The sequence below is a fragment of the Colletotrichum costaricense genome, assembly GCF_030867565.1.
Source record: "Colletotrichum costaricense strain IMI 309622 chromosome Unknown Scaffold_2.1, whole genome shotgun sequence".
Taxonomy (NCBI): domain Eukaryota; kingdom Fungi; phylum Ascomycota; class Sordariomycetes; order Glomerellales; family Glomerellaceae; genus Colletotrichum; species Colletotrichum costaricense.
Window position 1 is genome coordinate 1983963 of NW_026848231.1, and position 22590 is coordinate 2006552.

Here is a 22590-nt window from a genome sequence, read left to right on the forward strand (position 1 = left end):
GGGAAAGTCAAGCCATCCGAGATTCTTTTGCAACGGCCCTTTGTCTGCTACTCGTAAAGACAAGAAAGACAGCTCGACGAAACGAAACCCACGACGAATCAAGCCAAACTCCTGGAAACAGTGAAGAAGGGGAGAGACTAGATACTTCTTATTTTTTGCCCCTGAACGCCACGGAACATTTGTCGCCCTTTTCCCTCACACCCCTTTCGTGCTCTCCTATTCTTCACCAACGGGTAAAGGCCCTGCGTTTGTACATAATTCCAGCAAAGCGGGCGGAGCTTTTTCTTTGGTCAGCTTTCGTCATTCTACTTTTGCTGCTGCTGCTGCTGCTGCTCGCCCCTTGGGAAACAAGCCACCTTTTGCTACCACCACCAACCTTACCTTACCTACCTTAAACCTCCGCGACCATCCTGTCCCGAGGCCAACCGCGTATATTGTGACAGAACCCAAGTCGCAACTCAACCCCCGAACCCGCACACGGCCTTTTGCATCCCTACGAAAGCTCCGAGTTTACACCACGACCACACCTCATCCCACACCGAGTTCCTGTCGAGAATCAACAAACCATCTTTCAAAATGGGCGCAAGCATGTCATGGCTGTCGGGCCTCGTGTGGTCGAAGAAGGAGATTCGCATCCTGATCTTGGGACTGGTACGCATATCCTCCCGCTCAGCTTCCCCCCCGTGATGCGTCCGAAACGTGGAGACGCAAGGCTGACAAACCACCGTGTTCTACAGGATAACGCTGGCAAGACGACACTTTTGTACAGACTGAAGGTGAGTTCTGCGGCAGACTTCCCTCTCCGCCGTCACTTAAGGTGTGCATCTCGTAAAGTACCTTGGACTAACCTTCTTCTGAACTTTCCAGATCGGTGAGGTTGTCACCACGATCCCGACGATAGGATTCAACGTCGAGTCCGTCACATACAAAAACCTCAATTTCAACGTTTGGGTATGCCGCCATTCTCCGATGCACCCTTCTCTGCAACACCACACGCAAGCGAGAGAGACAGAAGAAGAGAGAGAAAGAGACTGACAGCAGCCATGCGCGACCACGACTATAGGATCTAGGTGGTCAAACCAGCATTCGCCCCTACTGGCGGTGTTACTACGCCAACACGGCGGCCGTCATCTTCGTCGTCGACTCGACCGATATCGAGCGTCTGCAGACTGCGGCCGAGGAGCTGGGCGCCATGCTCAACGAGGAGGAGCTCAAGGACGCTTCGCTCCTCGTCTTTGCCAACAAGCAGGACCAGCCCGGCGCCAAGGGCGCGGGCGAGATTTCGGAGGCGCTGCGCCTGGGCGAGCTGCGCGATCGGAACTGGAGCATCATGGCCTGCTCCGCGGTCGACGGCAGCGGTGTCACGGAGGGCATGGACTGGCTTGTCGTACGTGCATACCCTACCAGATCTACTCCTTGAGATCCATTTGGGGAGAAACTTTGAGTTGGGACACGAATGCTGACCTCTTCTACTAGCAAACCGTCAACCAGGAGTCATAAATACGGAGCCTATGGCTTCGCTGACCCTTACACGATCAACCTCTCAAAAACAACCACTTATATATAACGCCCCTCACGATTTATAATACGGCCCATCAGTTGGGTAGAGCTGCGCATCGATGTGTGTTTGTCGACGTCTTTTTTGTTTTGGTGAGAGAGAGGGCATTCGCAAGATCCCCCGTCAACCCTCGGCGTACTGCGGGACCGGCGTTTCAGCATTGGGTAGTGCCGGACTGTAGACTGAATACTGGAAACAGTTAGTCTGCGGTTTTTGCTGCCGCGCGCATCTACGAATATCTGGACAACGGGGTCTTTTCGAAATGCGGATGAGTGAACGCGCGTGTTGCGCATACAACGTTTTATGAGGCGACCAGAGGGCCCAAATGGGAGGGGCGGGGGAGAGAGACACACACACAGAAGACAGAGGAAGAGATGAAAGAGAAAGGAAACTCGAGTTGATTCGTCCATTTTATCAGTTTACACGCTTCTAATGCCAGCACGGGGACGTCGTACCGCGTCCCTGGTTTCTGTTCTGACACCTCCTTTGGTCGCCCGTGTGATGGCTAACCCCTTTCTCAGAGTTCTCGCATAAGGAAGGTGGCGGGATTTGGATAGAAACGGGCTCTTGAGTGAGCCTTTAATCATTCTGACATAGTTTTCGAACTTTTCCAGGACGATGGGAAGTCACAGCTCTCATAAAGCACGAAAAGTACACAACGGCCAGTTTGATTGGAAGCTAACCTGGATCTAGAAACTCTGCCCATTCAGACCAGCATCATCACAAAACCGACCGCGACACCGATCGACGTGAGAACCGCCCACGACTGACCCATCGCCGCCGGCCCGGATCCCCTAGCGGCACCCGGGACGGAAGTGGCCGAGGTCAGCTCGGTGGGACATGCCGACACTGTCGTTGTTACCTTTTCCCGTTGCTGCCTCTGTACGATGGGCGGGATCTGGAAGACGCACGTCGGAAGCTGGGTGCCGGTCGTCGTCGTCGTCGCCGCTGCCGTCAGACTCGGTCTCGTCACGCTCTCTGTGGCCGTAGCGAGGGAGTCGTCGCTTGTTGTAGGGGCAGAGGAGGAGGAAGAGGAAGAGGAAGAGGCTCGTTTCGGTGGGTGGAAGCAGCCGGCGGCTTCGCTTTTGCCGCACGTATCGCCCTTTTGGCACCACCAGGTCTTGGAGGAGCCGTGGCAGCAGACGCCGTCGGGCGGCATGCAGCCTTCCCAGCAGGGGATCGTGGACCCGGGGCAGACTGTGCCGTCGTCGATGGGTGGTTGGGATGGAGAAGGGGTGGGTGTTGACTGGGAGGTTGCTGCTGCTGCGGTGAAGGCGAGGAAGAGGAAGAGGAGGGATGTAGAGCTTGGGAGGAGCATTTTGGTGAAGTTGTCTGGCGCGTTCTTGGGAGTATCAGGAGGATCTTCGGATGGTGTGAAAGTTTGGGTGATCGAGATGCGTTCTTATGAGCTTCTCACCGACGGCAAGATTGGCGAGGCTTCCTCTTTATACGGTCTCGAAGGCGGCACGCTGTATACCAAGTAGTGAATCACATCACCCGAGTTGGCTGGCAGGTGATGATTCACAACTTACGCCTTGTCACTCAACCCTTCATGACGGTGGTTCTTCATCACGAGAGACAACTCGTGTTTGCTTTCCTGAGCTGCGCATGCCTCCCTTACCTCATATCTCTTGCCTCATGGCAGACATATTTAGATCTTTGGGTGCGGGTGTGACACAGTTGGAGAGTTTGCCTCGCTTGCCGTGCTCCCGGCTCAGTTCCCCGGTTCAAGCTGGCCATGTCGCCCAAGGTCCTGCGTGTAGACTGTTGACGAGGCATCACAGCTTGGGACACAGCTTTGATGGCTTTGATTCCGGGTGCATTCCTTCCACATGACGAAGAGAAAACTCCGGTCTCGACGGTGAGGTTGTGTCGAAATTGCTACAACATCGGGGCCTCCTCCTGTTCTGAAGGAACGTTAAGATGTTTGTTCAGGCTCTCAATCGCTCGACCGTGTTTAAACGAGTGTTTATTAAAAGATGGTCAGATGCGATTTGTTAATGACCATATGTGTAATGTAGCCAAGATTGAGTGAGGCCTTTTCCAGGATGATGGAGGTCGGTTGGCTTTTCGCGTTCTCATTAATTACTACTATACTTGCCCATAGGGTTGGCTTTTCTGAGCAGAGTCCCCCAATGAGGCGGTGACTATTCGTTGGCCTTTTCGTACAGAGCCGTTTTCTGACGGTTATCGTTCATGGCGAGATCGATATAGGGAACAGCATTGTCGGGCAAGAACGCGTAAAGAGGCTTCGACGTAGATCCTTAACAGTACCCATTAGGTAACTAGCCGTAGCTTCTGGTGACATTGAACGACGTGATACTGGGGTTTGACATACGAATATGTCACTTGTGAGCTAAATTAAGCACTAGCCAATGACATGATGTTTGTCGCTCATTTTTGCGGTCCTTTTGCACCCTGACACCGCATCGAGTGCGCTCGGAACGGCTTCGGAACACGTTCCGCAGTGACAACATTCTCTCTCGAGTCTTGCTCGAGAGGAACTGCGTTTTGCTTGTCTCCGTGTTACTCTGAGGTGAATTGAAGAAAACCTCGAAGCCTTTGCTCGCGGGAGTGGAGCACATCCCGGAACATGCCTCCTCCCGAGTCCTTATTATCGGCTCATTCCGATAGCGCCATACTCCTGTTCGCTACCATTCACGCAATGCGACGTTTCCCATTCATCAACTTGTGGCCAAAACTATTCAAGTGACTGGATTAGTGCAAGCCTGTTACACAGATGGTAAACATGCTTTCCCAGTGCTCAAATGCGGAAAGCCGGACGCCTCCGGGCTATCGCCGAGATGCGAGGTCTGGCATCTCGGCGTTCTCGGCGCTTGAGAAATGCAGAACCCACGGCGGCGGCCCCCGGAAACGCTACCGACGGCGAACGGTTCACTACCCGAGCCAACGTGCCAGCCTGCCACTGCCGCCAGGAACGCGCGCTGAAGCCATGTGACAGCGCGAGACACCAGATTGACCCGGGCCTCGGCCATGGATGCCGTTGGTGAGGCGCAAACCACTGTACCACAGCCTCTGTAGATCTGGTAACGCGACTTTCCCGTGGCATATGTACATACCTACAACAGACCTCGATCCTGCGATCTCGGCGACAAACCCAACTCTTGTGTTCGCTCCACTTGGAGGAGACCAGGGGAATGCCACCGCGAATGGGCTTCCGCCGGCATGGACTGCCTTTCTGGCCCCGACCAATGATGTCATTTCAGTTCAGCCGTGTTTCCTGAATTGGGAAATTCTCCATTCTCCCGATTTGGGCAACACACACGAGGTGAGTAGAGAGCGGGTCTGGGACCGGTGAAGCGGCGTCACTGAGCCGTGTTGTGGTGTAGTGGCTGATGCTCAACTTTCGAACCCCGAGGCCGGGCTCTGAGAGTTCTCAGAGTTTGGTGCTAGACGTTCATCCAAATCCCGACGGGTACCGGACACCCTTCGGATTCCGGCAGGCTTGCTCAGAGATGAAGTCCAGCTACGGGTACTTGGGAGTGAAGAGCATGGCAGACCTGTCTGAATAAGTAGGAAATAGCATGAACGAGCTTCCGAGGGGCGCAACCCTCGGTGTTTTCTCAAAGCGATCAAAGGCTAGCCTAGCCGTTGAAGTGCATGTAAGTGGCCTGATGGACGCCGTCTTCACCCAGCATATCCCATGCCAGGCCCCATCCTTTTTGCTTGTCAGCGAGTTTTCTCCGCATCGCAGAAAGGCTGGAATCTGAGATGTCCCCCCTCGATGCCGACATTGACGGAATCTAAAGAGTCCCCCGCAACATCTGGGGAGGTAGAGCAAGAGACTGGGTCATGACTGATGTATCCCGGCAAAAGAGACCAGCTGGGCAGTGGTGGTGGAACCCCCGCCGTTGTCGGAGGGGCCAGGAGAGACAATGGACCAATCCGAGCGGCGGAAAACACGAGTTGAACCTGAGAAAGTTGGCGGTGGTCAGTGTCGGAATGTCGAGTCCACGATAACGCTATTGAAGGTTGAAGGTGTCCAACAACGTTGCGCTACCCAAGTAGTTGTTACAAAAGAGCCTCAAACTAAGGGTCCAGAATTGGAGTTGCCTCTAGAGCAACACTAGAAACAGCAGATCTACCACTCAAAAAGCAGCAGCAAGATTGATCGTTTTGGACCTTTGCACCACCTCAGCAACGAGAGGTGGAGAAAACAAGGGGTGACTGAAGGACGCTAGGAAACCTCAAAATGGAGCTTCTCTGTGGACCTCGGCCAACCCAAGCTTGCATTCGTCTGCCTTCCAATTGGCCGTGTGTCCCACCAAAGCTTCAGAAATCATCGAGGAAAGCCACCCTTGCCCGGGCGACTTACGTCGTGTCCTGGGGTTTCTGCTTCGTAACTTGAACGCCCTGAGTGGGAGGACAGAGCTCATGGGGCTCCAGAAGCCGAGGAAACTGGGGCAAGCAGGAGGAAGAGGGAGAGAAAGAGAGAGAGAAGGAGAGGGAGGGGCCGAGGTGTAAGGAGGGTCCCCTCCCACTTATGTTATCGTCCTATTTCTTTTCTCTCTGTCATGGAGCTTTAGATTATTTATGTTTTCGTCTTCCCTCCATTGGATCGCCCCCCCGGAGACCCTCTTTGATCTGTTCTTTTCTTGATCTGATTTACCATCTGCCGCTGCCGTCTGTTGGTGTCCGACATTAGCAAGCATCCCGCGCCATTTCCCCCGAAGCGCAAAACATATCTCCCATCTCCGAATCGACAAGAAGCGAGAAACCGCTGACAAGATGGGTTCCAAGGACGAGAAGCCTTCTACCTACCGGTATAACGAGAAGCCGACTTACACCACCTCCAATGGCGCCCCCGTCGAGAACCCCCAGGCGTGGCAGCGCATCGGTCCCCAGGGCCCTCTGCTGCTCCAGGACTTCCACCTGATTGACCTGCTGGCCCACTTCGATCGCGAGCGCATTCCCGAGCGTGTCGTCCACGCCAAGGGCGCCGGTGCTTACGGCGAGGTTCGTGAGACGGTTCTTTTTGGTTGTGTTATGTCGGAACGGGCGTGAAGCTTGGTGAATTTTGAGAGAAATATGCTGACCAGCGTTCGCGCGCACGGCTTTACAGTTCGAGGTCACCCATGACATTAGCGATATCTCTTCCATCGACATGCTCAACCAGGTCGGCAAGAAGACCAAGGCGCTTGTCCGTTTCTCGACTGTCGGTGGTGAGAAGGGCTCTGCCGATTCGGCTCGTGATCCCAGAGGTTTCTCTGTCAAGTTCTACACCGAGGAGGGAAACTGGGACTGGGTTTACAACAACACGCCCATTTTTTTCATCCGCGACCCTGTCAAGTTCCCTCCCTTCATTCACACCCAGAAGCGTCACCCGCAGACTAACCTGAAGGATGCTACAATGGTAAGTGTTGAAACCCCCAGAATTCTCATGAGATGACTTGAGCTAACTTGAACCAGATGGTAAGCGTTAAGATGCAGCAACTCATCACAAATCGCACACTAACTCAATCTCCCAGTTTGACTACTGGACCAAGAACCAAGAGTGCATCCACCAGCTGATGCACCTGTTCTCCGACCGCGGCACCCCTTACTCTTACAGACACATGAACGGCTACTCGGGCCACACCCACAAGTGGACCAAGCCCGACGGCTCCTTCGTCTACGTCCAGATCCACCTCAAGACGGACCAGGGCAACAAGACCTTCACCAACGAGGAGGCCGGCAAGATGGCGTCCGAGAACCCGGACTGGCACACCCAGGATCTCTTCGAGGCCATCCAGCGCGGCGAGCACCCCAGCTGGACCGTCTACGTGCAGACCCTGACCCCGGAGCAGGCCGAAAAGTTCAAGTGGAACGTCTTTGACCTGACCAAGGTCTGGCCGCAGAGCGAGGTGCCGCTGCGCCAGTTTGGCAAGCTCACCCTCAACCAGAACCCCGAGAACTACTTTGCCGAGATCGAGCAGGCCGCCTTCTCCCCCTCCCACCTGGTCCCCGGCGTCGAGCCCACCGCCGACCCCGTCCTGCAGTCCCGCCTCTTCTCCTACCCGGATACCCACCGCCACCGTCTCGGCGTGAACTACCAGCAGATCCCCGTCAACAAGCCCCTGAATGCCTTCAACCCCCTCCAGAGAGACGGCGCCATGGCTGTCAACGGCAACTACGGCGCGAACCCCGTACGTCACCCCTCGAGCCCCGATCTACGTACTATATGCATGGTGAGAATGACCGAACTAACTCTTCCCAGAACTACTCCTCGACCTTCCGCCCTCTCGAGTACAAGCCCGTCAAGGCCGTCAACACCCCGCACGAGCAGTGGGCCGGCGCCGTCGTCACGGACCTCTTCGGCCCCGTCAAGCCCGAGGACTACGAGCAGGCCCTCGGCCTCTGGAAGGTCCTCGGCCGCCAGGAGGGCCAGCAGAAGAACTTTGTCAGCAACGTGTCTGGCGCCCTCGCCGGCGCTCACCCCGAGGTCCGCTCGCGCGCGTACGAGATGTTCTCGCGGGTTACCCCCGAGCTCGGCGCCGCTATCATGAAGGAGACGGAGAAGATTGCCGAGTATGTTGATTTCTTCTTTCGTTCCCGGGGACTGAAAAGCCTTGATGATGACCTGTGAATGAGTATACTGACTTTTTCTTTTCTCCTAGGCCTACCAAGGATGTTCGCTCCAAGTTGTAAAAACATAGATGGAATGGTGGATGAGAAACACCCAGATTCGCGCTGAAGAACGGCGCTCCGAGGTCTCGATGTAGTGCCGGAGCCGCGGGCGTCGACGTTGCACGAGGCGCCCAGAATCAGTTCGAGGGGAGAAGAATAAGAGACTGTCGAGATACCATATCAGGACAATACTGACGAGACAGATAGCTCAGAGCATCTAAAACAAGGAGGGAAAAAAAATCATAATTTGTTCAAAAATCAGTTGAAAATCGTACAAAAAAGTGACACTGTCACGGGCATGAAATTCGATGCCCTGGTATATGTTTGCGCCTGAAACCACCGCCTATTCAATCACTCATCCGCTACGAGCCACCCATTTGATATCGAACTCTCGCTCGCGAATTCCTCAGTCTCCTTCTCTCACGGATCCCCAATGAGAGTAGTCTTGATCTTGGTCGGTCTACGATACACCCTCCATCTCGAAACGATATTCGGTCTATACAGAAAGTAACGTCCACTGCGTTGACCATCTTCCGGGTGTGTCTCGAGGGAAACGACACCCAAAAGTGCCTTCGGCGTGTGACGTTGCGATACGACTTAACAGCAGCAGCAGCAGCACTCGCAGCATTCGTAGCAACAGAGGCCGGCGCAGAGACCGCAGCAGACAGCCTACCGAGAAGAGCGTAACACGTTAGCCAATTGTGTGCTTTTGAGCGTGTGGTTGAAAAGGAAAAGAATCCCAATCGCGTTTTCCAGCGCTCTATTTCTGATTTCTCGAGTTCTACCAAAATCACAGACGGCGTAGGAATATCGAAGAAGGAGAGGGATTGGGTCGGCTTTTTTTCAACTTACTCCGCCATCGCCGCCACCTCGCAGGTTCGCTGATTGATCCATCGTCATCGGCTGATTAGGGCTCTAGTAGGATTCAAGGTCTCCGGTTAGCTCGGGTTTCGGGAGAGGTCTTGTTCCTTTTGCGAGGTCTGGCTGATTCGAATCGATGCGACACCGACAATCACCAGAGAAGAGGGGAAAACCAAGACCGACATGGTAAGTATAGAGATGGCTGAAGGGAGCGAACATACAGGTTGCTGAGAGCTAATCTTTTGTTCCGAGAGCACGGCTGGCGCAGGCTCTCTTGGCATCTGATTGTACTCGATCTGGGACGACATTGCTTCTGCGCGCGCGCGTGTGCGATTAAGGATTACAAAGGCGGAAATGTCGTGTGTACGTATTCGACCGATGGGATTTGCAAAATCCTGGCGCGAGGTCTATCCAAAGAAAAAATCTCGTTTGACTCGTCCGTGGGTGACAGGAAACGAAGGTCTTGTTATGTGTGTGTCTAAGTCGAGTTGACGTTGCCTTGTAGGTGTGTGCAAGAGACAGAAACAAATCGCACCTGGAACCCCAAGTCACAGCCAACGCGCAAAACAGGCGATTGGCCGTTTTATTTGAAAACAGAACCAACAGAAAAAAAAAGCGACAGGGCACGAGGAAGAAAGTTATCTGGGAACCCGAAGTTTGAGAGGGTGCGTGGCCCACGGTTTTGTCCGGGGGCCACCCCTTCACTTCGGGCTCTCTCTTCCTGCATGATGAAGAAAGGCAGACTTTGGAGGTTGAGGCCACAGCTTGGCGCTCAGGTGCAGGGCAAAGGCAGCAGGGGCGGAGGGGGAGAAGGGACCAGATTGACGACCGTGGGCTGGCAGGCCTTGGTGTCTCTTCCCTCTCCTTCTAGTCTCTTTCTACATGGTCACATAGTAATAGTCTCTACTCTTCAAGTACATACCTTGCCTTGTCTACCTTATGTCCCCGCAGGTTGAGTTTCTGCGTGGATGTATGTAGACGAGGGAGGGGGGGCCCCTCTGTACATACGACACCCGGTGTGTAAGAGTCATCTCGAACCGGCACATTGAGTGCGAGGGAGGTCGAGGACAGTTACAAGGATGGATGAGGCTTAGATCAGGCGGTCCCTCCATCTTGAGAGGGGCTCATGGATGGGGACACCTTCGTTCGGTGTGTTTGGGGGGGTGTTTTTTTCTTTTCATTTCAAGTGAAGGAAGGGTTCAGCTGCCGACCGATCTACGGGATACGTCTGTTCTGCTTCACTTGTTCTCTCTTTCTCGCCTTCATTCGTGGGTTTGAGTGTGTGTTCGCTGGCAGCGTGATGTGAACTCGGGGTATCCTTTCCTGCAGACAGCGCTGAGACAGAGCTCGCGCCTGACCTTTTGGCTGTGCTGCGCAACTGCGGTTGAAAGGGTGTTGGGGTGTCCCGGGGAGGGGATCCTGGGATGGGGCCAAACGGGGGGTGGAATGACCTCAGTTTGGGGAACGAGATAATCTTCAAAGGGGATTGGAGGGAGGGGAAAGGGCTACCGAATGCGGCTTGCGTTGTTGGTAATGGAGAAGAAAAGTGGTTGAGGCGTCGTCGCACGGTGAAGTGGTATTAGGCAGGCAAGAAAATGGGAAACTCTCTTTTGCTGACCTTGCATTTCGCGTTTGCGTTGCCTGCGAGTTGGGATGATCTTTTCGGTGTCAAGTCGTCGTCGTCGTCGTCCTTTGGTTGAGAGTCTACGCAATGCGATGTGCGGGTACTGTTATTTTTCTGCTATGGATCCAAGTCCGTTCACCAACTAGTGCAAGGCTTACTAGTCTTTCGCATTTCCCTTCTTATTTCCTTTGATTTTTTTCCCTTCCTCATATCCAGAGGCTGCTGCGCTGGCACACCGGGCTTCGGTGACATGCCACCTTGCCTAGATACCTAGATATGAAAAGATCCCGGAGGACCCGATCGCGCGGGATCGCACAACGCTGACTCGTTCGCCAGTTGATGGGGGGAGTTGCGGGAAGGAGTGACGACTGCCATAGCCCGCGCGCCGAACCCGAGCGCGATCTGACGTGGTATCCGTATGTGCGGGTTGGTTTGCTATTACTTTAGATACTGCAGGGTTACAGGGTTCATGGACTATTTTCGGGCCTCAGAAATATATACGCGGGAACCATGATCCCCCCTCCCTCAGGCTCTTCCCCTTCCGCCCAATCAGCCTCGGCTCGAGCGGTTTCGTGTTCTACCCGTCACTTCAGAGGCTCAGACGAACAAAACGATTCAGGGGAGACATTCTGCTTCTGGCGTCGTAGCGAAGGATGTTTTGGGAACATTCTTGCCGCCGCCGAGAGAAAAACGCGGGCAAGGGGATCATATACCGGGATTTAGGTGGAAGCCTAGAAAGGGTTTGGTGGGATCTTGTGTCCCCAATTCGAAACGGTGACACTTTCGATGGAGAGTTCAATGGGAAGGTTGCGAGGCGTAGCGTGCAGTACGTCTGAGGGTTGGACTGAAGATGCAGCTTGTTTGGATGTTCACTGCCTGCTTGACCTCTCACGGCGAGCCTAGGGGCTGTGTGACCGTACCTTGAACCCGTATCAGGTACGAAAAAGGAGTTGCGGCGGTGGAGTCCCCGTACGCAGTTTCCTTCCATAGCTGGGATTCATCGGCCTGGTTTGCCGATAAATCTCTTTGGTCTGCGGTGAAGAGTACGCATATCTTTGCCGAGATTAGCAGGGGATCGGGCAGACTTTGTTGAGGGGCATGCTACGCAAGGCTGACTGCAGAGTCCCCGACCATCGGAGCTTGAAGCGGGCAGAACGGGGGCATGTCGAAGTGACGGCCGGCGTTCGGCGGGTTCGGAGCCGGTGCCGGTCAGCGGGTCTCACGGCGCCGGTGTGCCCGAAAACCGAAGGAGACGGGAGTGTCTCGGAAGGAAGCAAATCGCCAGATGGAACCTGAGGTGCCGCTGACATTGCAGGCTAAAAGATCTCCCGGGCCAGCGCTCGTGTATCATCATTCTAACGGCAGCACCTCGAGAATACTTCCTAAATCAGTGAGATCAGTAATCATTTAGCAAAAATTGACAACCCCCTTGTCTCGAAGAACAAGAGCTGTCGGGTCAATAAGCATAGGGAGATTGCGAGTAGACGGCAGATCGAGCAGTGACGATCAACTCAACCATTGTAATTCAAATATTTGTGCATACAGCTCATAGCTCAAGCCTACAATAAAGACCCTAATTCTCTGTCGCGGATCGGCGTACGCCTTCTAGAACCAACATTTGTAGAATTAGCCCAGCCGCCCGTCATCCCTTGTCAGCGAGTCAATCGGAGGGCGTAGAGTGGATTCCCCGCCGAGACGACCTTAGTCTCCCCGCCCCGCCCCCGGCCGATCAATGACTTCAAGTTTAAAAGGTGCCGGTAGTAAGCTTTACTCCCAACAGCCAACTACGTCTCTTTTCTCATTTCTGTAGCTGGTGAATTGAGAACGAGACTACCCGGAAGCATCAATTCCTTGTTTTATGAGATACGTGGTATAGTAAAAAGTCGCGACCATGTCTATCTCGCAAACGGAGCTCCAGTACCTCACCCCGCACACCGGGGCCACGGTCCCGATCCCGGAATCCTCAAAAGCGGCAGTCTCGACGACGCGCGACCGATACACCACCGCCGCAACAGAGTCCGGCACCAGCAGAAGAAGCAGCGGCGACGAGAACGGCGTCGCCGCCGATGGTGTCCTCCACGACGCCCACAGCGCGAGCCAGGAGTTCTCCTCCCTCCCGCCCGTCGACGGCGGAAAGCAGGCCTGGCTCTTCTTGGCTGCTTGCTTCGCCGTCGAGATGCTCGTCTGGGGGTTTCCCTTTGCCTTTGGCGTCTTTCAGAATTACTACTCCACGAACCCGCCGTTCGCTGGGCAGCCTAACATTGCCGTCATCGGTACCTGCGCCATGGTAACCCCCTTCCCCCTTTCACTCACTCTTCTTGCTGACACCCTCCCTTTCTCCTCTCGAAATCTCGAGCAAGGAGCCACAACCCGGACCAAACTGACATCTTGACAAAGGGAATAATGTACCTAGGCGGACCCATCCAAACCGCCCTCCTCCGCCTCTACCCCCGCCAAACCCGCTACGCCCCCATCGCAGGCCTCCTCATCATGTGCATTGCCCTCGCAACCTCCTCCTTCTCCACCACGGTAACCCACCTCATCGTAACCCAGGGCATCCTCTACGCCATCGGCGGCGGCATCACGTACATGCCCTGCATAGTCTACATCGACCAGTGGTTCGTCCGCCGCAAGGGCTTCGCCTACGGCATAATGTGGTCCGGCACCGGCCTCGCCGGCGTCTTGCTCCCCTTACTAATGGAATACCTCCTCGGCACCCTCGGTTTCCGCACCACCCTCCGCCTCTGGTCCGGGCTACTCTTCGCCCTCACCGCGCCGCTGGCCTTCTTCATCAAGCCGCGCGTACCGGTGTCTACGACGACGACGACGACGTCGTCAGCGGACGCAACGCACGCGCGCCCGTTCAACAACATGCGCTTCCTCCTCTCCCGCCCCTTCCTCCTACACCAGGCCGCAAACACAATCGAGGCCCTGGGCTTCTTCCTGCCGGGGATTTACCTCCCCTCCTACGCCCAATCCACACTCGGCGCGTCCCCATACGCGTCGGCCCTCACCATCCTCCTCATCAACGTCGCCTCCGTCGTCGGCTGCGTGGCGATGGGGACCCTGGTCGACCGCTGGTCCGCGCCGTCGTGCCTGGCCCTCGCCAGCGCCGGCGCCACCGTCGGGACGTTCTTGCTGTGGGGCCTTTCGCTGAACTTGGGGGTGCTGTACCTCTTCTGCGTCGTGTACGGCCTCTTTGCGGGCGCGTACACGTCCGCCTGGCCGGGGATCATGAAGACGGTGACGGAGCACGAGAGGGAGCGCGGGAGGGGCGTCGATCCGATCATGGTGTTTGGCATGTTGGCGGCCGGGCGCGGGGTCGGGAATGTGATTTCGGGACCGTTGAGCGGGGTGTTGGTGCAGGGGAAGCCGTGGGCTGGGGAGGCTGGGTTTGGGTACGGGAGCGGGTACGGGACGTTGATTGTGTTTACGGGGGTCACGGCCTTCGTGGGGGGTGCTACGTTTGTGTGTAAGAGGCTTGGGTGGTTGTGAGATGGTCGTCGCCGAGGTTGGAAGAATCAAGGAGTTGGATAGAGGATGATGGATCCAACGTTTGTGTTTGTTGGTAGCAAATGGTGTCTTCAGCTTGCAAAATGAAGAGGCCACCGTGAAAGGTGAAAGGTGAAAGGAATGACTTGTAGATCTAGCCTTGTTGCGATCTCGCATGCGATTCCCAAGGCTGCTGCCTCTAAGGTATGATACAACAGCCAACATATATCTTTCTTGAGCTGCCCCCTTACCCCTTTCCCCTTTTTTATTTTCCGTAGCGGTCAAGTAACCACCTTTTTATCCCAAGTCTCTTGATTCTTGATCCTGTAATGCGATAGATACTTTTATAGTAAAACAATGACCACCAACCCTTTTTTTCCGTGTATCAAAGACGCCTTAGATAAAAAGAGAAAAAGTCACGAATGCGATTCTTCAAAAACAGCAACAAAGAGAAAATGCCCCTCTCACGGGTAAACAGAGTCACCGCGAGCAAGCAGCGGCCTCTGATCCCACTGGTCCTCATCAATGCTCTCATCATCACCCTCCTCTTCGTCATCACTCGCAAACTCGTCGGTCCGGTACATGAAGTACTGCGCAAAGATGCCCATATCAAGCAACAACGTCCCCAGACTGCCCGCCAACCAGCTCAGGTTGACGAGCATATAACGGCCGTAGATAGCGCTCGCCTCGCCCGGCGCGCACTCGTCATGCTTGCAACGCGGGTCGTAGGCGAAGATGCTCAGCACGTACGTCAGGTTGCCGAGGCACGCGAAGAGGAAGAAGAGCATGCTCACGCCCTCGGTGGACTTGCGGCGGTAGTTGAGGAGGAGCTGGGGCAGGCGGGAGCCGAGGTAGAAGACGGCGCAGAGCCAGCCAAAGACCTGGCCGAGGGTGTTGAAGGTCAGGGTGGTGTCGTCGTCGTCGTTGGGCTGGTGGTGGTTGCCCGGTTCCTCGGCGTGCGGGGAGTACTTGCGGCTCAGGAACCAGCCGACGACGCCGGCGGCGCAGACCATGAGGACGGCGGTGGTGTTCCAGGCGACGGCCTGGAGCGCGGTGGACGGTCGCGGGGGAGGGGCCGGGGCGGCGCTGCCGCCGACACCGCTTTCGGGGCGCATGGGTACGGCGGGGGAGAGGTTGGACCAGTCTGAGCCGCGGCGCTCGCGGTCGACAATGGGGTTGGGGAGGAGGCCGGTGCGCTCGTTCGGTTCGCCGGTGCGGTTGCGCGGCTTCGGGGCCGGGGGCACGACCTCGTCTTTCCAGGTGAAGCCCCTGTAGTAGAAGCACTGGGCCAGGAGGACCATATCGGCAATGGTGTAGTAGATGGCGAGGATGATCTAAGGGGTAAGGAGTCATAGCGTCAGCCGGGGTTCTCATGCAGTGGTGAAGGTAGGCTGGGGCAGGGACGTTGGGCAAGGGGTTCTCTTTCTGGTGTAGGTGACTCACCATGGTAGGGAGGACGCCCTGGAGGACGGCGCCCAGGATGTTGAAGACATCGCCGGCGAGCCAGACGATGATAAACTGCAGAGACAGACCGTCTGCGCTGCCGCGGCGGAAGTTCTCGAGGATCTGGGGGGAGAAGACGACGACCCAGCAGGCGATTGAGATGGAGCTATGCGCATTGTGTGAGCCATTGAGGAATGCAATTGATGGATTTGGTAACGGGACTGCGAAAATTCATGCTTACCCGCAAATGCCAGATATGGCCTCGACGTCGAGGTTGAGCGGTGCGGTAGGGGGCGCCATGATGCGATTTCGGAGGGGGGGGTGGGCAATGCGACGACCAGAGAGGATCAATGAAAGGGGAGAGAAGGGTAGGTATCGGTGGATGCAAGCTATAAGAGTTGAAGAGAGATATTCTAGAACAAAGAAAGATTAAACGACTAGATGGAGATGAATTCTACAAACAAAATGCCAGGTGAGCGCTCATACAAGACGCACCAGCAACGATGGGGTTTGGGGCAATGAAAAAAGATGGAGGAAGAAGTTTTTCTAGTCTGTCCCTCCCGAAATCTGACGATGAAAGTAGGAAAGACTTTTTTTTTCCGTATGCATGCCACCTGGAATGAGAGACATCTGCATTCGCGAAAGTCACCACCACCTAATTTGCAGGGCCCTTTTTTTTCTCTTCTTCGGTCGCCGCTCGCGCCATCCGAGTCCACGTGCGCTGGCAAGTTTTCTCTCAGCTGGGATTTTAGCGACTGGCCACGACGTCACTGACCAAGCCGGAAGAGGGAATCCAAAATGCGGGGGAATCGAGCGCTAACCATGCGCTGAAACGCCCACTTTTTTTCAGCGCCAGGTACCTTACCTAGCTGGCCGCCCTTGGGTTTTGCTCAAGCTGTCCGGGTGTGCATGTCAGCTTCGCCTAACTTTCAGGTAGGCCTTCTTCACACTTTACACTACGTGTATCTGATGTTAAGGGAGTGCCGTCAGCTGAGGCGTCTTGCGTTACCTCCTCGTTGCCGAATCTCAACCAGATTTCCTCACGGTGGAAGCTTACCTGAAGTACCTATATCGAAAGATCGTAATTTGGTTCGGAGGATTAGTTTCAACCCCGGCGCAAGCTCGGATTTGGACTCGTCTCCACTGGACGGAAGGTCAAAGACAGGTATCACCTTACCTAATCAGAGGTACGAACCTTCACCATCTTGTTGCTGACCAATTTGGCTGTCGCTGTCTGCACCTTTCCCACCTCCAAACTTGCACGAACACTGGACACCTATTTGAATGATGTCTTATTACAGTCGTTTTGCTAGCGCATCACTGCATATTGTATCACATCCAACCCATGTATCAGTCTATGCGACTACCTCAGGCCTTGGACTCACTCTCAAGAACCCAGTCTCTAACCGTCGTGACATTCTCCACAATCAACGGCCAGATGAGGTTCGTCGCGGCATCCTTCGCCTCAGTGCTGAAGCCAGCAGTCGCATCGGATCTGTGTACCTTTTGTCAGCAAAAGAAGACTACTTACACACACTGCAACGCTGGGGCACTCACAAAAGGGTAACATGGAAGCCACTGCGCATCCATCGAAGCACGCATTGTCAGTTCATACCCTCTCCTCAAATAGTTGTTTCTTCCGCCCAATGTCCACTTACAGCTCTCTCGCGTCCCGCGCCGTGGATTCAAGACAGGTATTGGCAATCATGCCTGCCATAACGAGGTGCGTAACACCCCTCTGTCGCAACTGATAGTTCAAATCGGTATTGGCAAACCCGCTGTAACACATCAATATTCGATGCCTTGGACCAAGGCCCTCAATACCCCTCGCAACAGCCTCACCTATTATTCCAATGCCGGCTCGCAACAACGTCCCCGTTCCCCACCACATCCGGCTCAAGCCCCTCCAAGATCTCCGCGCCCCAGCTGCCCTCCGTAATGCCCTTGGCGGCCGCCAGACCCTTGTGCGAGGGCGTGAGGTGCGTCCACCCGGCATAGTGTCCCTCCTTCCACGTCTTGTGCAGGGCGTAAAAAATGGGCATCTTTTGCTTGCGCGCCGCGGCGACGAGGGTGCGCAGGTTATCGTTTGTGCCCGTCGCCTCGAGGGATTCTTTTACGGACGGGTAGATTTTGCCCTCGTGGTGGAGGAATTCGTTGTAGGGGTCCACGAGGACGATTGCTGTGGAGGGGGTGGCCATGGTGATGATGTTGTTTGGTATGGATACATAAGTTTGAGAATTTTGGAAACCTGGATTTGGACTGCTGTGGAATTCAAGGGCATGCTCCAACTCCAAGCATCAGACCAGACCTAATGAGACTCTTTATATGAGATGAGGAAGCAAGAGGGTGGCGATAACCATCCCGCTGCGTCGAACGACGGATGACAAATTTCAGACTTGGAGTGGGCGTATGGGCTCTGGCACAGTGACACACCACAGCCAACAAAACTCCCGCCGATTAGATGAACGTCCCGAGCAGGACCCGGTTAACATATGCAGTACACCTGCTTCACCCTATGTGAATCGGATTTTCTTATCCCTCCACCCCTCACTCTGACCACGGCAACACGTATACGTGTACAGATCATGCCCAAGAATCGTCTCACACAGAGGTCGTCACAATCACGCTTGCCGCGGGGCAGCAAAGTGGGATGACCAATCTCGCAAGACCACAGCGGGCTCGGTCACAATAGACGACTCCTAAATCTTAACCTGGACCGGGAACGGACTCTCGGTCGAATTGAATTGAATACGACTTTATGATGCAAGTGCAACTTCACCCCCATGATTTTTGGGGTGTATGAGGAAACAAATGGTGTTGACGTAGAAACAGCCCGCACCTCCCCACGTTTGGTGAAATTGGTCAGCAAAGTGGTTCTTGTTATCAGGGACGGTTTCGGCGTCCGCGCCTTCGGCCGGAAACCCCTCGACACAGTGTGCGAGACAAGTACTTCTCAAAGAGCCCGGTAATACGAATCTCGTTTGCCTCGCCAGGTTTTGACTTCGTCATGCAGGAATCTACGGCGCGCTCGACACGAACGGTCAAGACCAGTCCCCAAAGTCCCCCATCCACAACCCAGGATCAGGAGCAGACTAACATGGTGGAATTGGTCTGCTTAATCATGAGTTATGAGGCACTCCCACATCCATACCCGTACCTCTCCTTGGTCTTTAAAAACCCTCCCCCTGAATATCTGTACACAGGTTTTGATTACAAATTTCGATAAGGCACACCAACCACATGAAAGCATCACACGAAACCCCCACGCCTCCCGCCCTACCTACTACGACATCAACGCCGAAAGCTTCCGCTTCCACTCCTCCAGCGCCCGCTCGCTCTCAACAAGCCTCTCCCGACTCGTCTCCAGCTCGGCGCGCAAGCTCCCATTTTCCGCCCTCAACCCAGCCGCCTCTTCAACAGCCTTCTCCCCCAGCGCAGCCTGCGCCCTAAGCTGCTCCATCTCCGACGCCGAGACGCGGCCCACGTCCGCCGCCCGCCTGGCCACCGCGAGCTCGCTGTTGCGCAGGCGTAGCTCCCGCTGCATCTGCGCGACCTGGCCCTCGACGTCGCCGACCTTGTGCCGGAGCTCGTGGGCTGTCTCGAGCTCGGCGTATAGGAGCCGAAGCGCGGCGTCGACGTCTGTTGGGAGGGTCGTGTAGCGGGATTTGCGCGCGGCTGGTGCCCGTGCTGTGAATGTGCTGGTACGGGGCGGGTCATCCCGTGAGGTTGCTGCTGTTGAAGTTGTCGGCGGAGGTAGGGGGGTGATTCCGGTGCGAGTGGTGCTTGATGAAGCGGCTGCGGCTGTTTCCTCTCTCGCAGCGGAAGGGGATGCTTTGGCGGTACGAGTCCTCCTGGCGGACGTACTGGGCGTGTCTTTCGACGCCTCGGTTGTCCTATTTGTCTCTTGATTCTGGCGAACTTGGTGCGAATTTGATAGATCTTGCCGACCCGTGTCATTAGTTGAGGGTGTAGCTCCCGCTGCCTCAGCTGCCTCCACAGGGGCCGATGATAATGAAGAAGCAGCCAAAGGCCGCATCTCCGGCATTAGAAACGGGGGATCTTTGTGCCAGTTCCGGTGCACGCACACTTCGCAGAAGAAGCAACTATTGCCCTCAATGACAGAGTAAGTGCTCTCTTCGGGCCTGCAGGACTCGTGATACGACCTCTTGCAAGTGATGCAGTAGGTGAGACCCTTGGTCTGCCGGCAAATGAAGCAGAATTCATCGTGCTGTGCCCCGGCTTCTTTTTACCCGATATCGTTGTTAGTAGGTAGACTATCAAGCTTCGGATGTATTTCAACTTTCTTACCTTTCCAAGCTTTGTATCGTTCCAGAGCAGCGGGGATAGGAAGCGCTCGTGGGTCAACTGAGCTTTCGGACTCCAGTGCTTGTTCTTCTGTTGGTAGATGATCGAGTTCACCCGACTCTTTTCTGGCAGTATTGGGGTTCACGGAGCCATCACGCGCACCACGAGACCTCCCGCGACGAGTTGGCTGTGCTGAACGTAGACGTTTCCTCGGCGGCTCCCTGCTTTCGTCGTTGTCCATGACTTCGCTTTTTATGTATATCCGGATACGCTGTGGGAGAGAGTGGTATAGGATCTTCTTGGTGAGAGACCAAATGGGTATAGCCACTGCTGGGTATTTGAGAGCGCCTGTCAGGATAGAGAGATACGTAAGGGAAGATGAATGTGGCTGGGCACTTGGCAATAAAGTGGTGAGATTGTGCAATGAACGATCGTGCTGACTAATAACGCTGGCGCTGCTACCTCCCAAGCACCAATACCTCTTGGCAAGCAGACACAATCAAAGATCGAACAAGTGGTGAAGAAACTAAGATAGATCCTGTTACCTGACTGATTTTCGTCTACAGCCAGGCCAACTCGATTGACACAGTGTTGAGACTCTGGGAAGAGGGGTGCTCTTAGAACTCGAGTACATGTCGTAGCGATCGCGCTATCTGTGACCCAAATTTGTCATCGAAATGCAAGGCAGATTGCTCAAAGGGGAAAGAAATCCCGCAGTTGGCGTGGGTTTCTGCTGACCAATTTGGGCCACAGGAGCGGGTGTTAGTTGCCGGTGAATTATCCTCGGTTCTTGGGAAGAGAAGCTCAGTGTACTCCTCTGAGAGGGTTTTCCACATCCCCCGTCGAGTTTTCTGACGAAACTCTCAGAAGTGATTATTATTCGTTTGCCTCGAGTACACGCACTCTGAACTCCAGGGCTCAGAGAACGACAGCTTTCAACGAAGAACAATGTTCAACACGACAACCAGTAGCCCCGCCGGGTCTGATAGCAACGAGAAGAACTTCGAAGCGGGTGGCCCCGAGGATCACGGCGTCAAGAGTAGGCTACAATTGGAATCGACCGAGCCCGACAGCCATAGGGATTCTACCACGTATAAAACGTATCATCAGAGCGAGGACAACAGCTTGCCCAACCAGTCAACTGATGTAGTTGATCGTGTCATAAGTCGTATTGCGAGTAGAGTCACCTCGCGATCGACCATAACCCCTGGACCGCCACCCGATGGCGGATTAAGAGCTTGGTTGTGTGGTAAGTTGTATCAAGACCAGAGGTTTCTGTACTGAGAATGCTCCATTTGCTCAACTTTCCCATCTTGAACAGTCTTTGGCACCTTTCTCGTCGTGATGAATACATGGTATGATCCTAGAAACCGAAACCTTTCTCAACCGAATAACTAAAAAAGAACAATGTCAGGGGCATGATCAACTCCTTTGGCGCCTTCCAGAGCTACTACATCCAAACCCTCGACCGCAGCCCCTCGGACATATCCTGGATCGGCTCCGTCGAGATCTTCCTCCTCTTCTTCATAGGCACCTTCACCGGCCGCCTCACGGACGCGGGCTACTTCCGCTCCGTCGCGACAGCCGGCTCCGTCCTCGTCGTCGCGGGCACCCTGGCGGCCTCGGCCTGCACGCGGTACTGGCAGCTCCTGCTGGCGCAGGGGGTCTGCGTCGGCCTGGGCAACGGGTGCCTCTTCTGTCCCACGGTCGCCCTCGTCTCGACGTACTTTGCCGAGCGGCGCGCCTTCGCCATCGGGATCACGGCCTGCGGGAGCGGAGCGGGCGGCGTGGTGTTTCCCATTGTCATTCGGGAGATGTTGCCGCGTGCCGGGTTCGGCTGGACGATGAGGACGCTCGGGTTCATCCAGGCCGCTGCGCTGTTCACCGCCTTGTCTTGTCTGAAGCCGAGGGTGCCGCCTCGCAAGACGGGGAGCTTGGTGGAGTGGGCGGCGTTCAGGGAGTTGGAGTATACGTTCTATGCCGTGGGGGCATCCTTGGTACGTTGGTTTCCTAAAGAATCCTTCGTCTCTTCCTAGTCCAGCCACCAAAGTACCCAACCCCTGAGTTCAAACGAATGTTAACCTCTGTTGGAACTGAACAGTGCTTCTGGGCGTCCTACATCGTCTTCTTCTTCCTCGCAGCCTACGCCCGCGACATCCAAGGCGCCTCCTACGACACATCCCTCGACCTCCTCATAATCACAAACGGCGTCGGCATCCTCGGCCGCCTCGTCCTCAACAGCCTCGCAGACCGCGTCGGCAACCTGACAATGTTTGTCCCCACCGCCGGTGCCGCCGCAGTGCTGGCGTACTGCTGGGCGGCGCTGCCCATCGCCTCCTCCTCCTCGCGGGTGGGTCTCTACGTCTGGGCTGCGTTGAGCGGTATCGCACTGGGCGGCATCCAGGCGCTCTTCCCCTCCACGCTGGCGTCGCTGACGGCCGATCCGAGGAAGCAAGGGGCGCGCATCGGCATGGTGTTTACGATTGTGAGCGTGAGCGTGTTGACGGGACCTCCGATTGCGGGCGCGTTGGTGTCTGCTTTGGGGGGTAGGTATTTGGGTGCGCAGATGTTTTCGGGGAGTAGTTTGATGTTGGGGATGGTGTTCATTTTCTTGGCGAGGGAGGCGAAGAGGAAGAGGGTGGGAGGGTCGTTTTGGGCAAAGGTTTAGGATGACATTGTC

At 55.3% G+C, this 22590-nt stretch overlaps 11 protein-coding genes across 11 annotated transcripts; 5 read left to right on the plus strand and 6 right to left on the minus strand.

Annotated features, from left to right (window-relative positions):
• Positions 1 to 576: 576 nt before the first annotated feature.
• On the plus strand, positions 577 to 1500 carry CCOS01_02304 (ADP-ribosylation factor-like protein 1; the record flags this gene model as incomplete). Its single annotated transcript, XM_060450495.1, has 5 exons — positions 577 to 651; positions 738 to 776; positions 868 to 951; positions 1064 to 1387; positions 1477 to 1500. 5 exons carry the CDS (start codon positions 577 to 579, stop codon positions 1498 to 1500), a joined length of 546 nt encoding a protein of 181 aa, XP_060319145.1.
• Positions 1501 to 1557: 57 nt separating this feature from the next.
• Positions 1558 to 1968, minus strand: CCOS01_02305 (uncharacterized protein; the record flags this gene model as incomplete). The annotated part of the gene is made up of 1 exon (XM_060450496.1): positions 1558 to 1968. The coding sequence occupies one exon, from the start codon at positions 1966 to 1968 to the stop codon at positions 1558 to 1560; it is 411 nt and encodes a 136-aa protein (XP_060319146.1).
• A 477-nt stretch (positions 1969 to 2445) lies between these two features.
• Positions 2446 to 3042, plus strand: CCOS01_02306 (uncharacterized protein; the record flags this gene model as incomplete). The annotated part of the gene is made up of 1 exon (XM_060450497.1): positions 2446 to 3042. The coding sequence occupies one exon, from the start codon at positions 2446 to 2448 to the stop codon at positions 3040 to 3042; it is 597 nt and encodes a 198-aa protein (XP_060319147.1).
• A 1280-nt stretch (positions 3043 to 4322) lies between these two features.
• CCOS01_02307 (uncharacterized protein) lies at positions 4323 to 4780 on the minus strand (the record flags this gene model as incomplete). Its single annotated transcript, XM_060450498.1, has 2 exons — positions 4323 to 4594; positions 4639 to 4780. 2 exons carry the CDS (start codon positions 4778 to 4780, stop codon positions 4323 to 4325), a joined length of 414 nt encoding a protein of 137 aa, XP_060319148.1.
• A 1527-nt stretch (positions 4781 to 6307) lies between these two features.
• Positions 6308 to 8206, plus strand: CCOS01_02308 (catalase; the record flags this gene model as incomplete). Its single annotated transcript, XM_060450499.1, has 5 exons — positions 6308 to 6535; positions 6642 to 6932; positions 7048 to 7704; positions 7776 to 8086; positions 8176 to 8206. The coding sequence occupies 5 exons, from the start codon at positions 6308 to 6310 to the stop codon at positions 8204 to 8206; spliced, it is 1518 nt and encodes a 505-aa protein (XP_060319149.1).
• Positions 8207 to 9028: 822 nt separating this feature from the next.
• Positions 9029 to 9354, minus strand: CCOS01_02309 (uncharacterized protein; the record flags this gene model as incomplete). The annotated part of the gene is made up of 2 exons (XM_060450500.1): positions 9029 to 9100; positions 9268 to 9354. The coding sequence occupies 2 exons, from the start codon at positions 9352 to 9354 to the stop codon at positions 9029 to 9031; spliced, it is 159 nt and encodes a 52-aa protein (XP_060319150.1).
• Positions 9355 to 12561: 3207 nt separating this feature from the next.
• CCOS01_02310 (major facilitator superfamily transporter) lies at positions 12562 to 14165 on the plus strand (the record flags this gene model as incomplete). The annotated part of the gene is made up of 2 exons (XM_060450501.1): positions 12562 to 12957; positions 13068 to 14165. The coding sequence occupies 2 exons, from the start codon at positions 12562 to 12564 to the stop codon at positions 14163 to 14165; spliced, it is 1494 nt and encodes a 497-aa protein (XP_060319151.1).
• Positions 14166 to 14626: 461 nt separating this feature from the next.
• On the minus strand, positions 14627 to 15905 carry CCOS01_02311 (uncharacterized protein; the record flags this gene model as incomplete). Its single annotated transcript, XM_060450502.1, has 3 exons — positions 14627 to 15496; positions 15606 to 15771; positions 15847 to 15905. The coding sequence occupies 3 exons, from the start codon at positions 15903 to 15905 to the stop codon at positions 14627 to 14629; spliced, it is 1095 nt and encodes a 364-aa protein (XP_060319152.1).
• Positions 15906 to 16973: 1068 nt separating this feature from the next.
• On the minus strand, positions 16974 to 17803 carry CCOS01_02312 (isochorismatase hydrolase; the record flags this gene model as incomplete). Its single annotated transcript, XM_060450503.1, has 4 exons — positions 16974 to 17100; positions 17163 to 17183; positions 17264 to 17383; positions 17448 to 17803. 4 exons carry the CDS (start codon positions 17801 to 17803, stop codon positions 16974 to 16976), a joined length of 624 nt encoding a protein of 207 aa, XP_060319153.1.
• Positions 17804 to 18888: 1085 nt separating this feature from the next.
• Positions 18889 to 20151, minus strand: CCOS01_02313 (uncharacterized protein; the record flags this gene model as incomplete). Its single annotated transcript, XM_060450504.1, has 2 exons — positions 18889 to 19847; positions 19914 to 20151. The coding sequence occupies 2 exons, from the start codon at positions 20149 to 20151 to the stop codon at positions 18889 to 18891; spliced, it is 1197 nt and encodes a 398-aa protein (XP_060319154.1).
• A 707-nt stretch (positions 20152 to 20858) lies between these two features.
• CCOS01_02314 (riboflavin transporter MCH5) lies at positions 20859 to 22578 on the plus strand (the record flags this gene model as incomplete). The annotated part of the gene is made up of 4 exons (XM_060450505.1): positions 20859 to 21159; positions 21232 to 21265; positions 21325 to 21907; positions 22012 to 22578. The coding sequence occupies 4 exons, from the start codon at positions 20859 to 20861 to the stop codon at positions 22576 to 22578; spliced, it is 1485 nt and encodes a 494-aa protein (XP_060319155.1).
• Between the last annotated feature and the right edge of the window lie 12 nt (positions 22579 to 22590).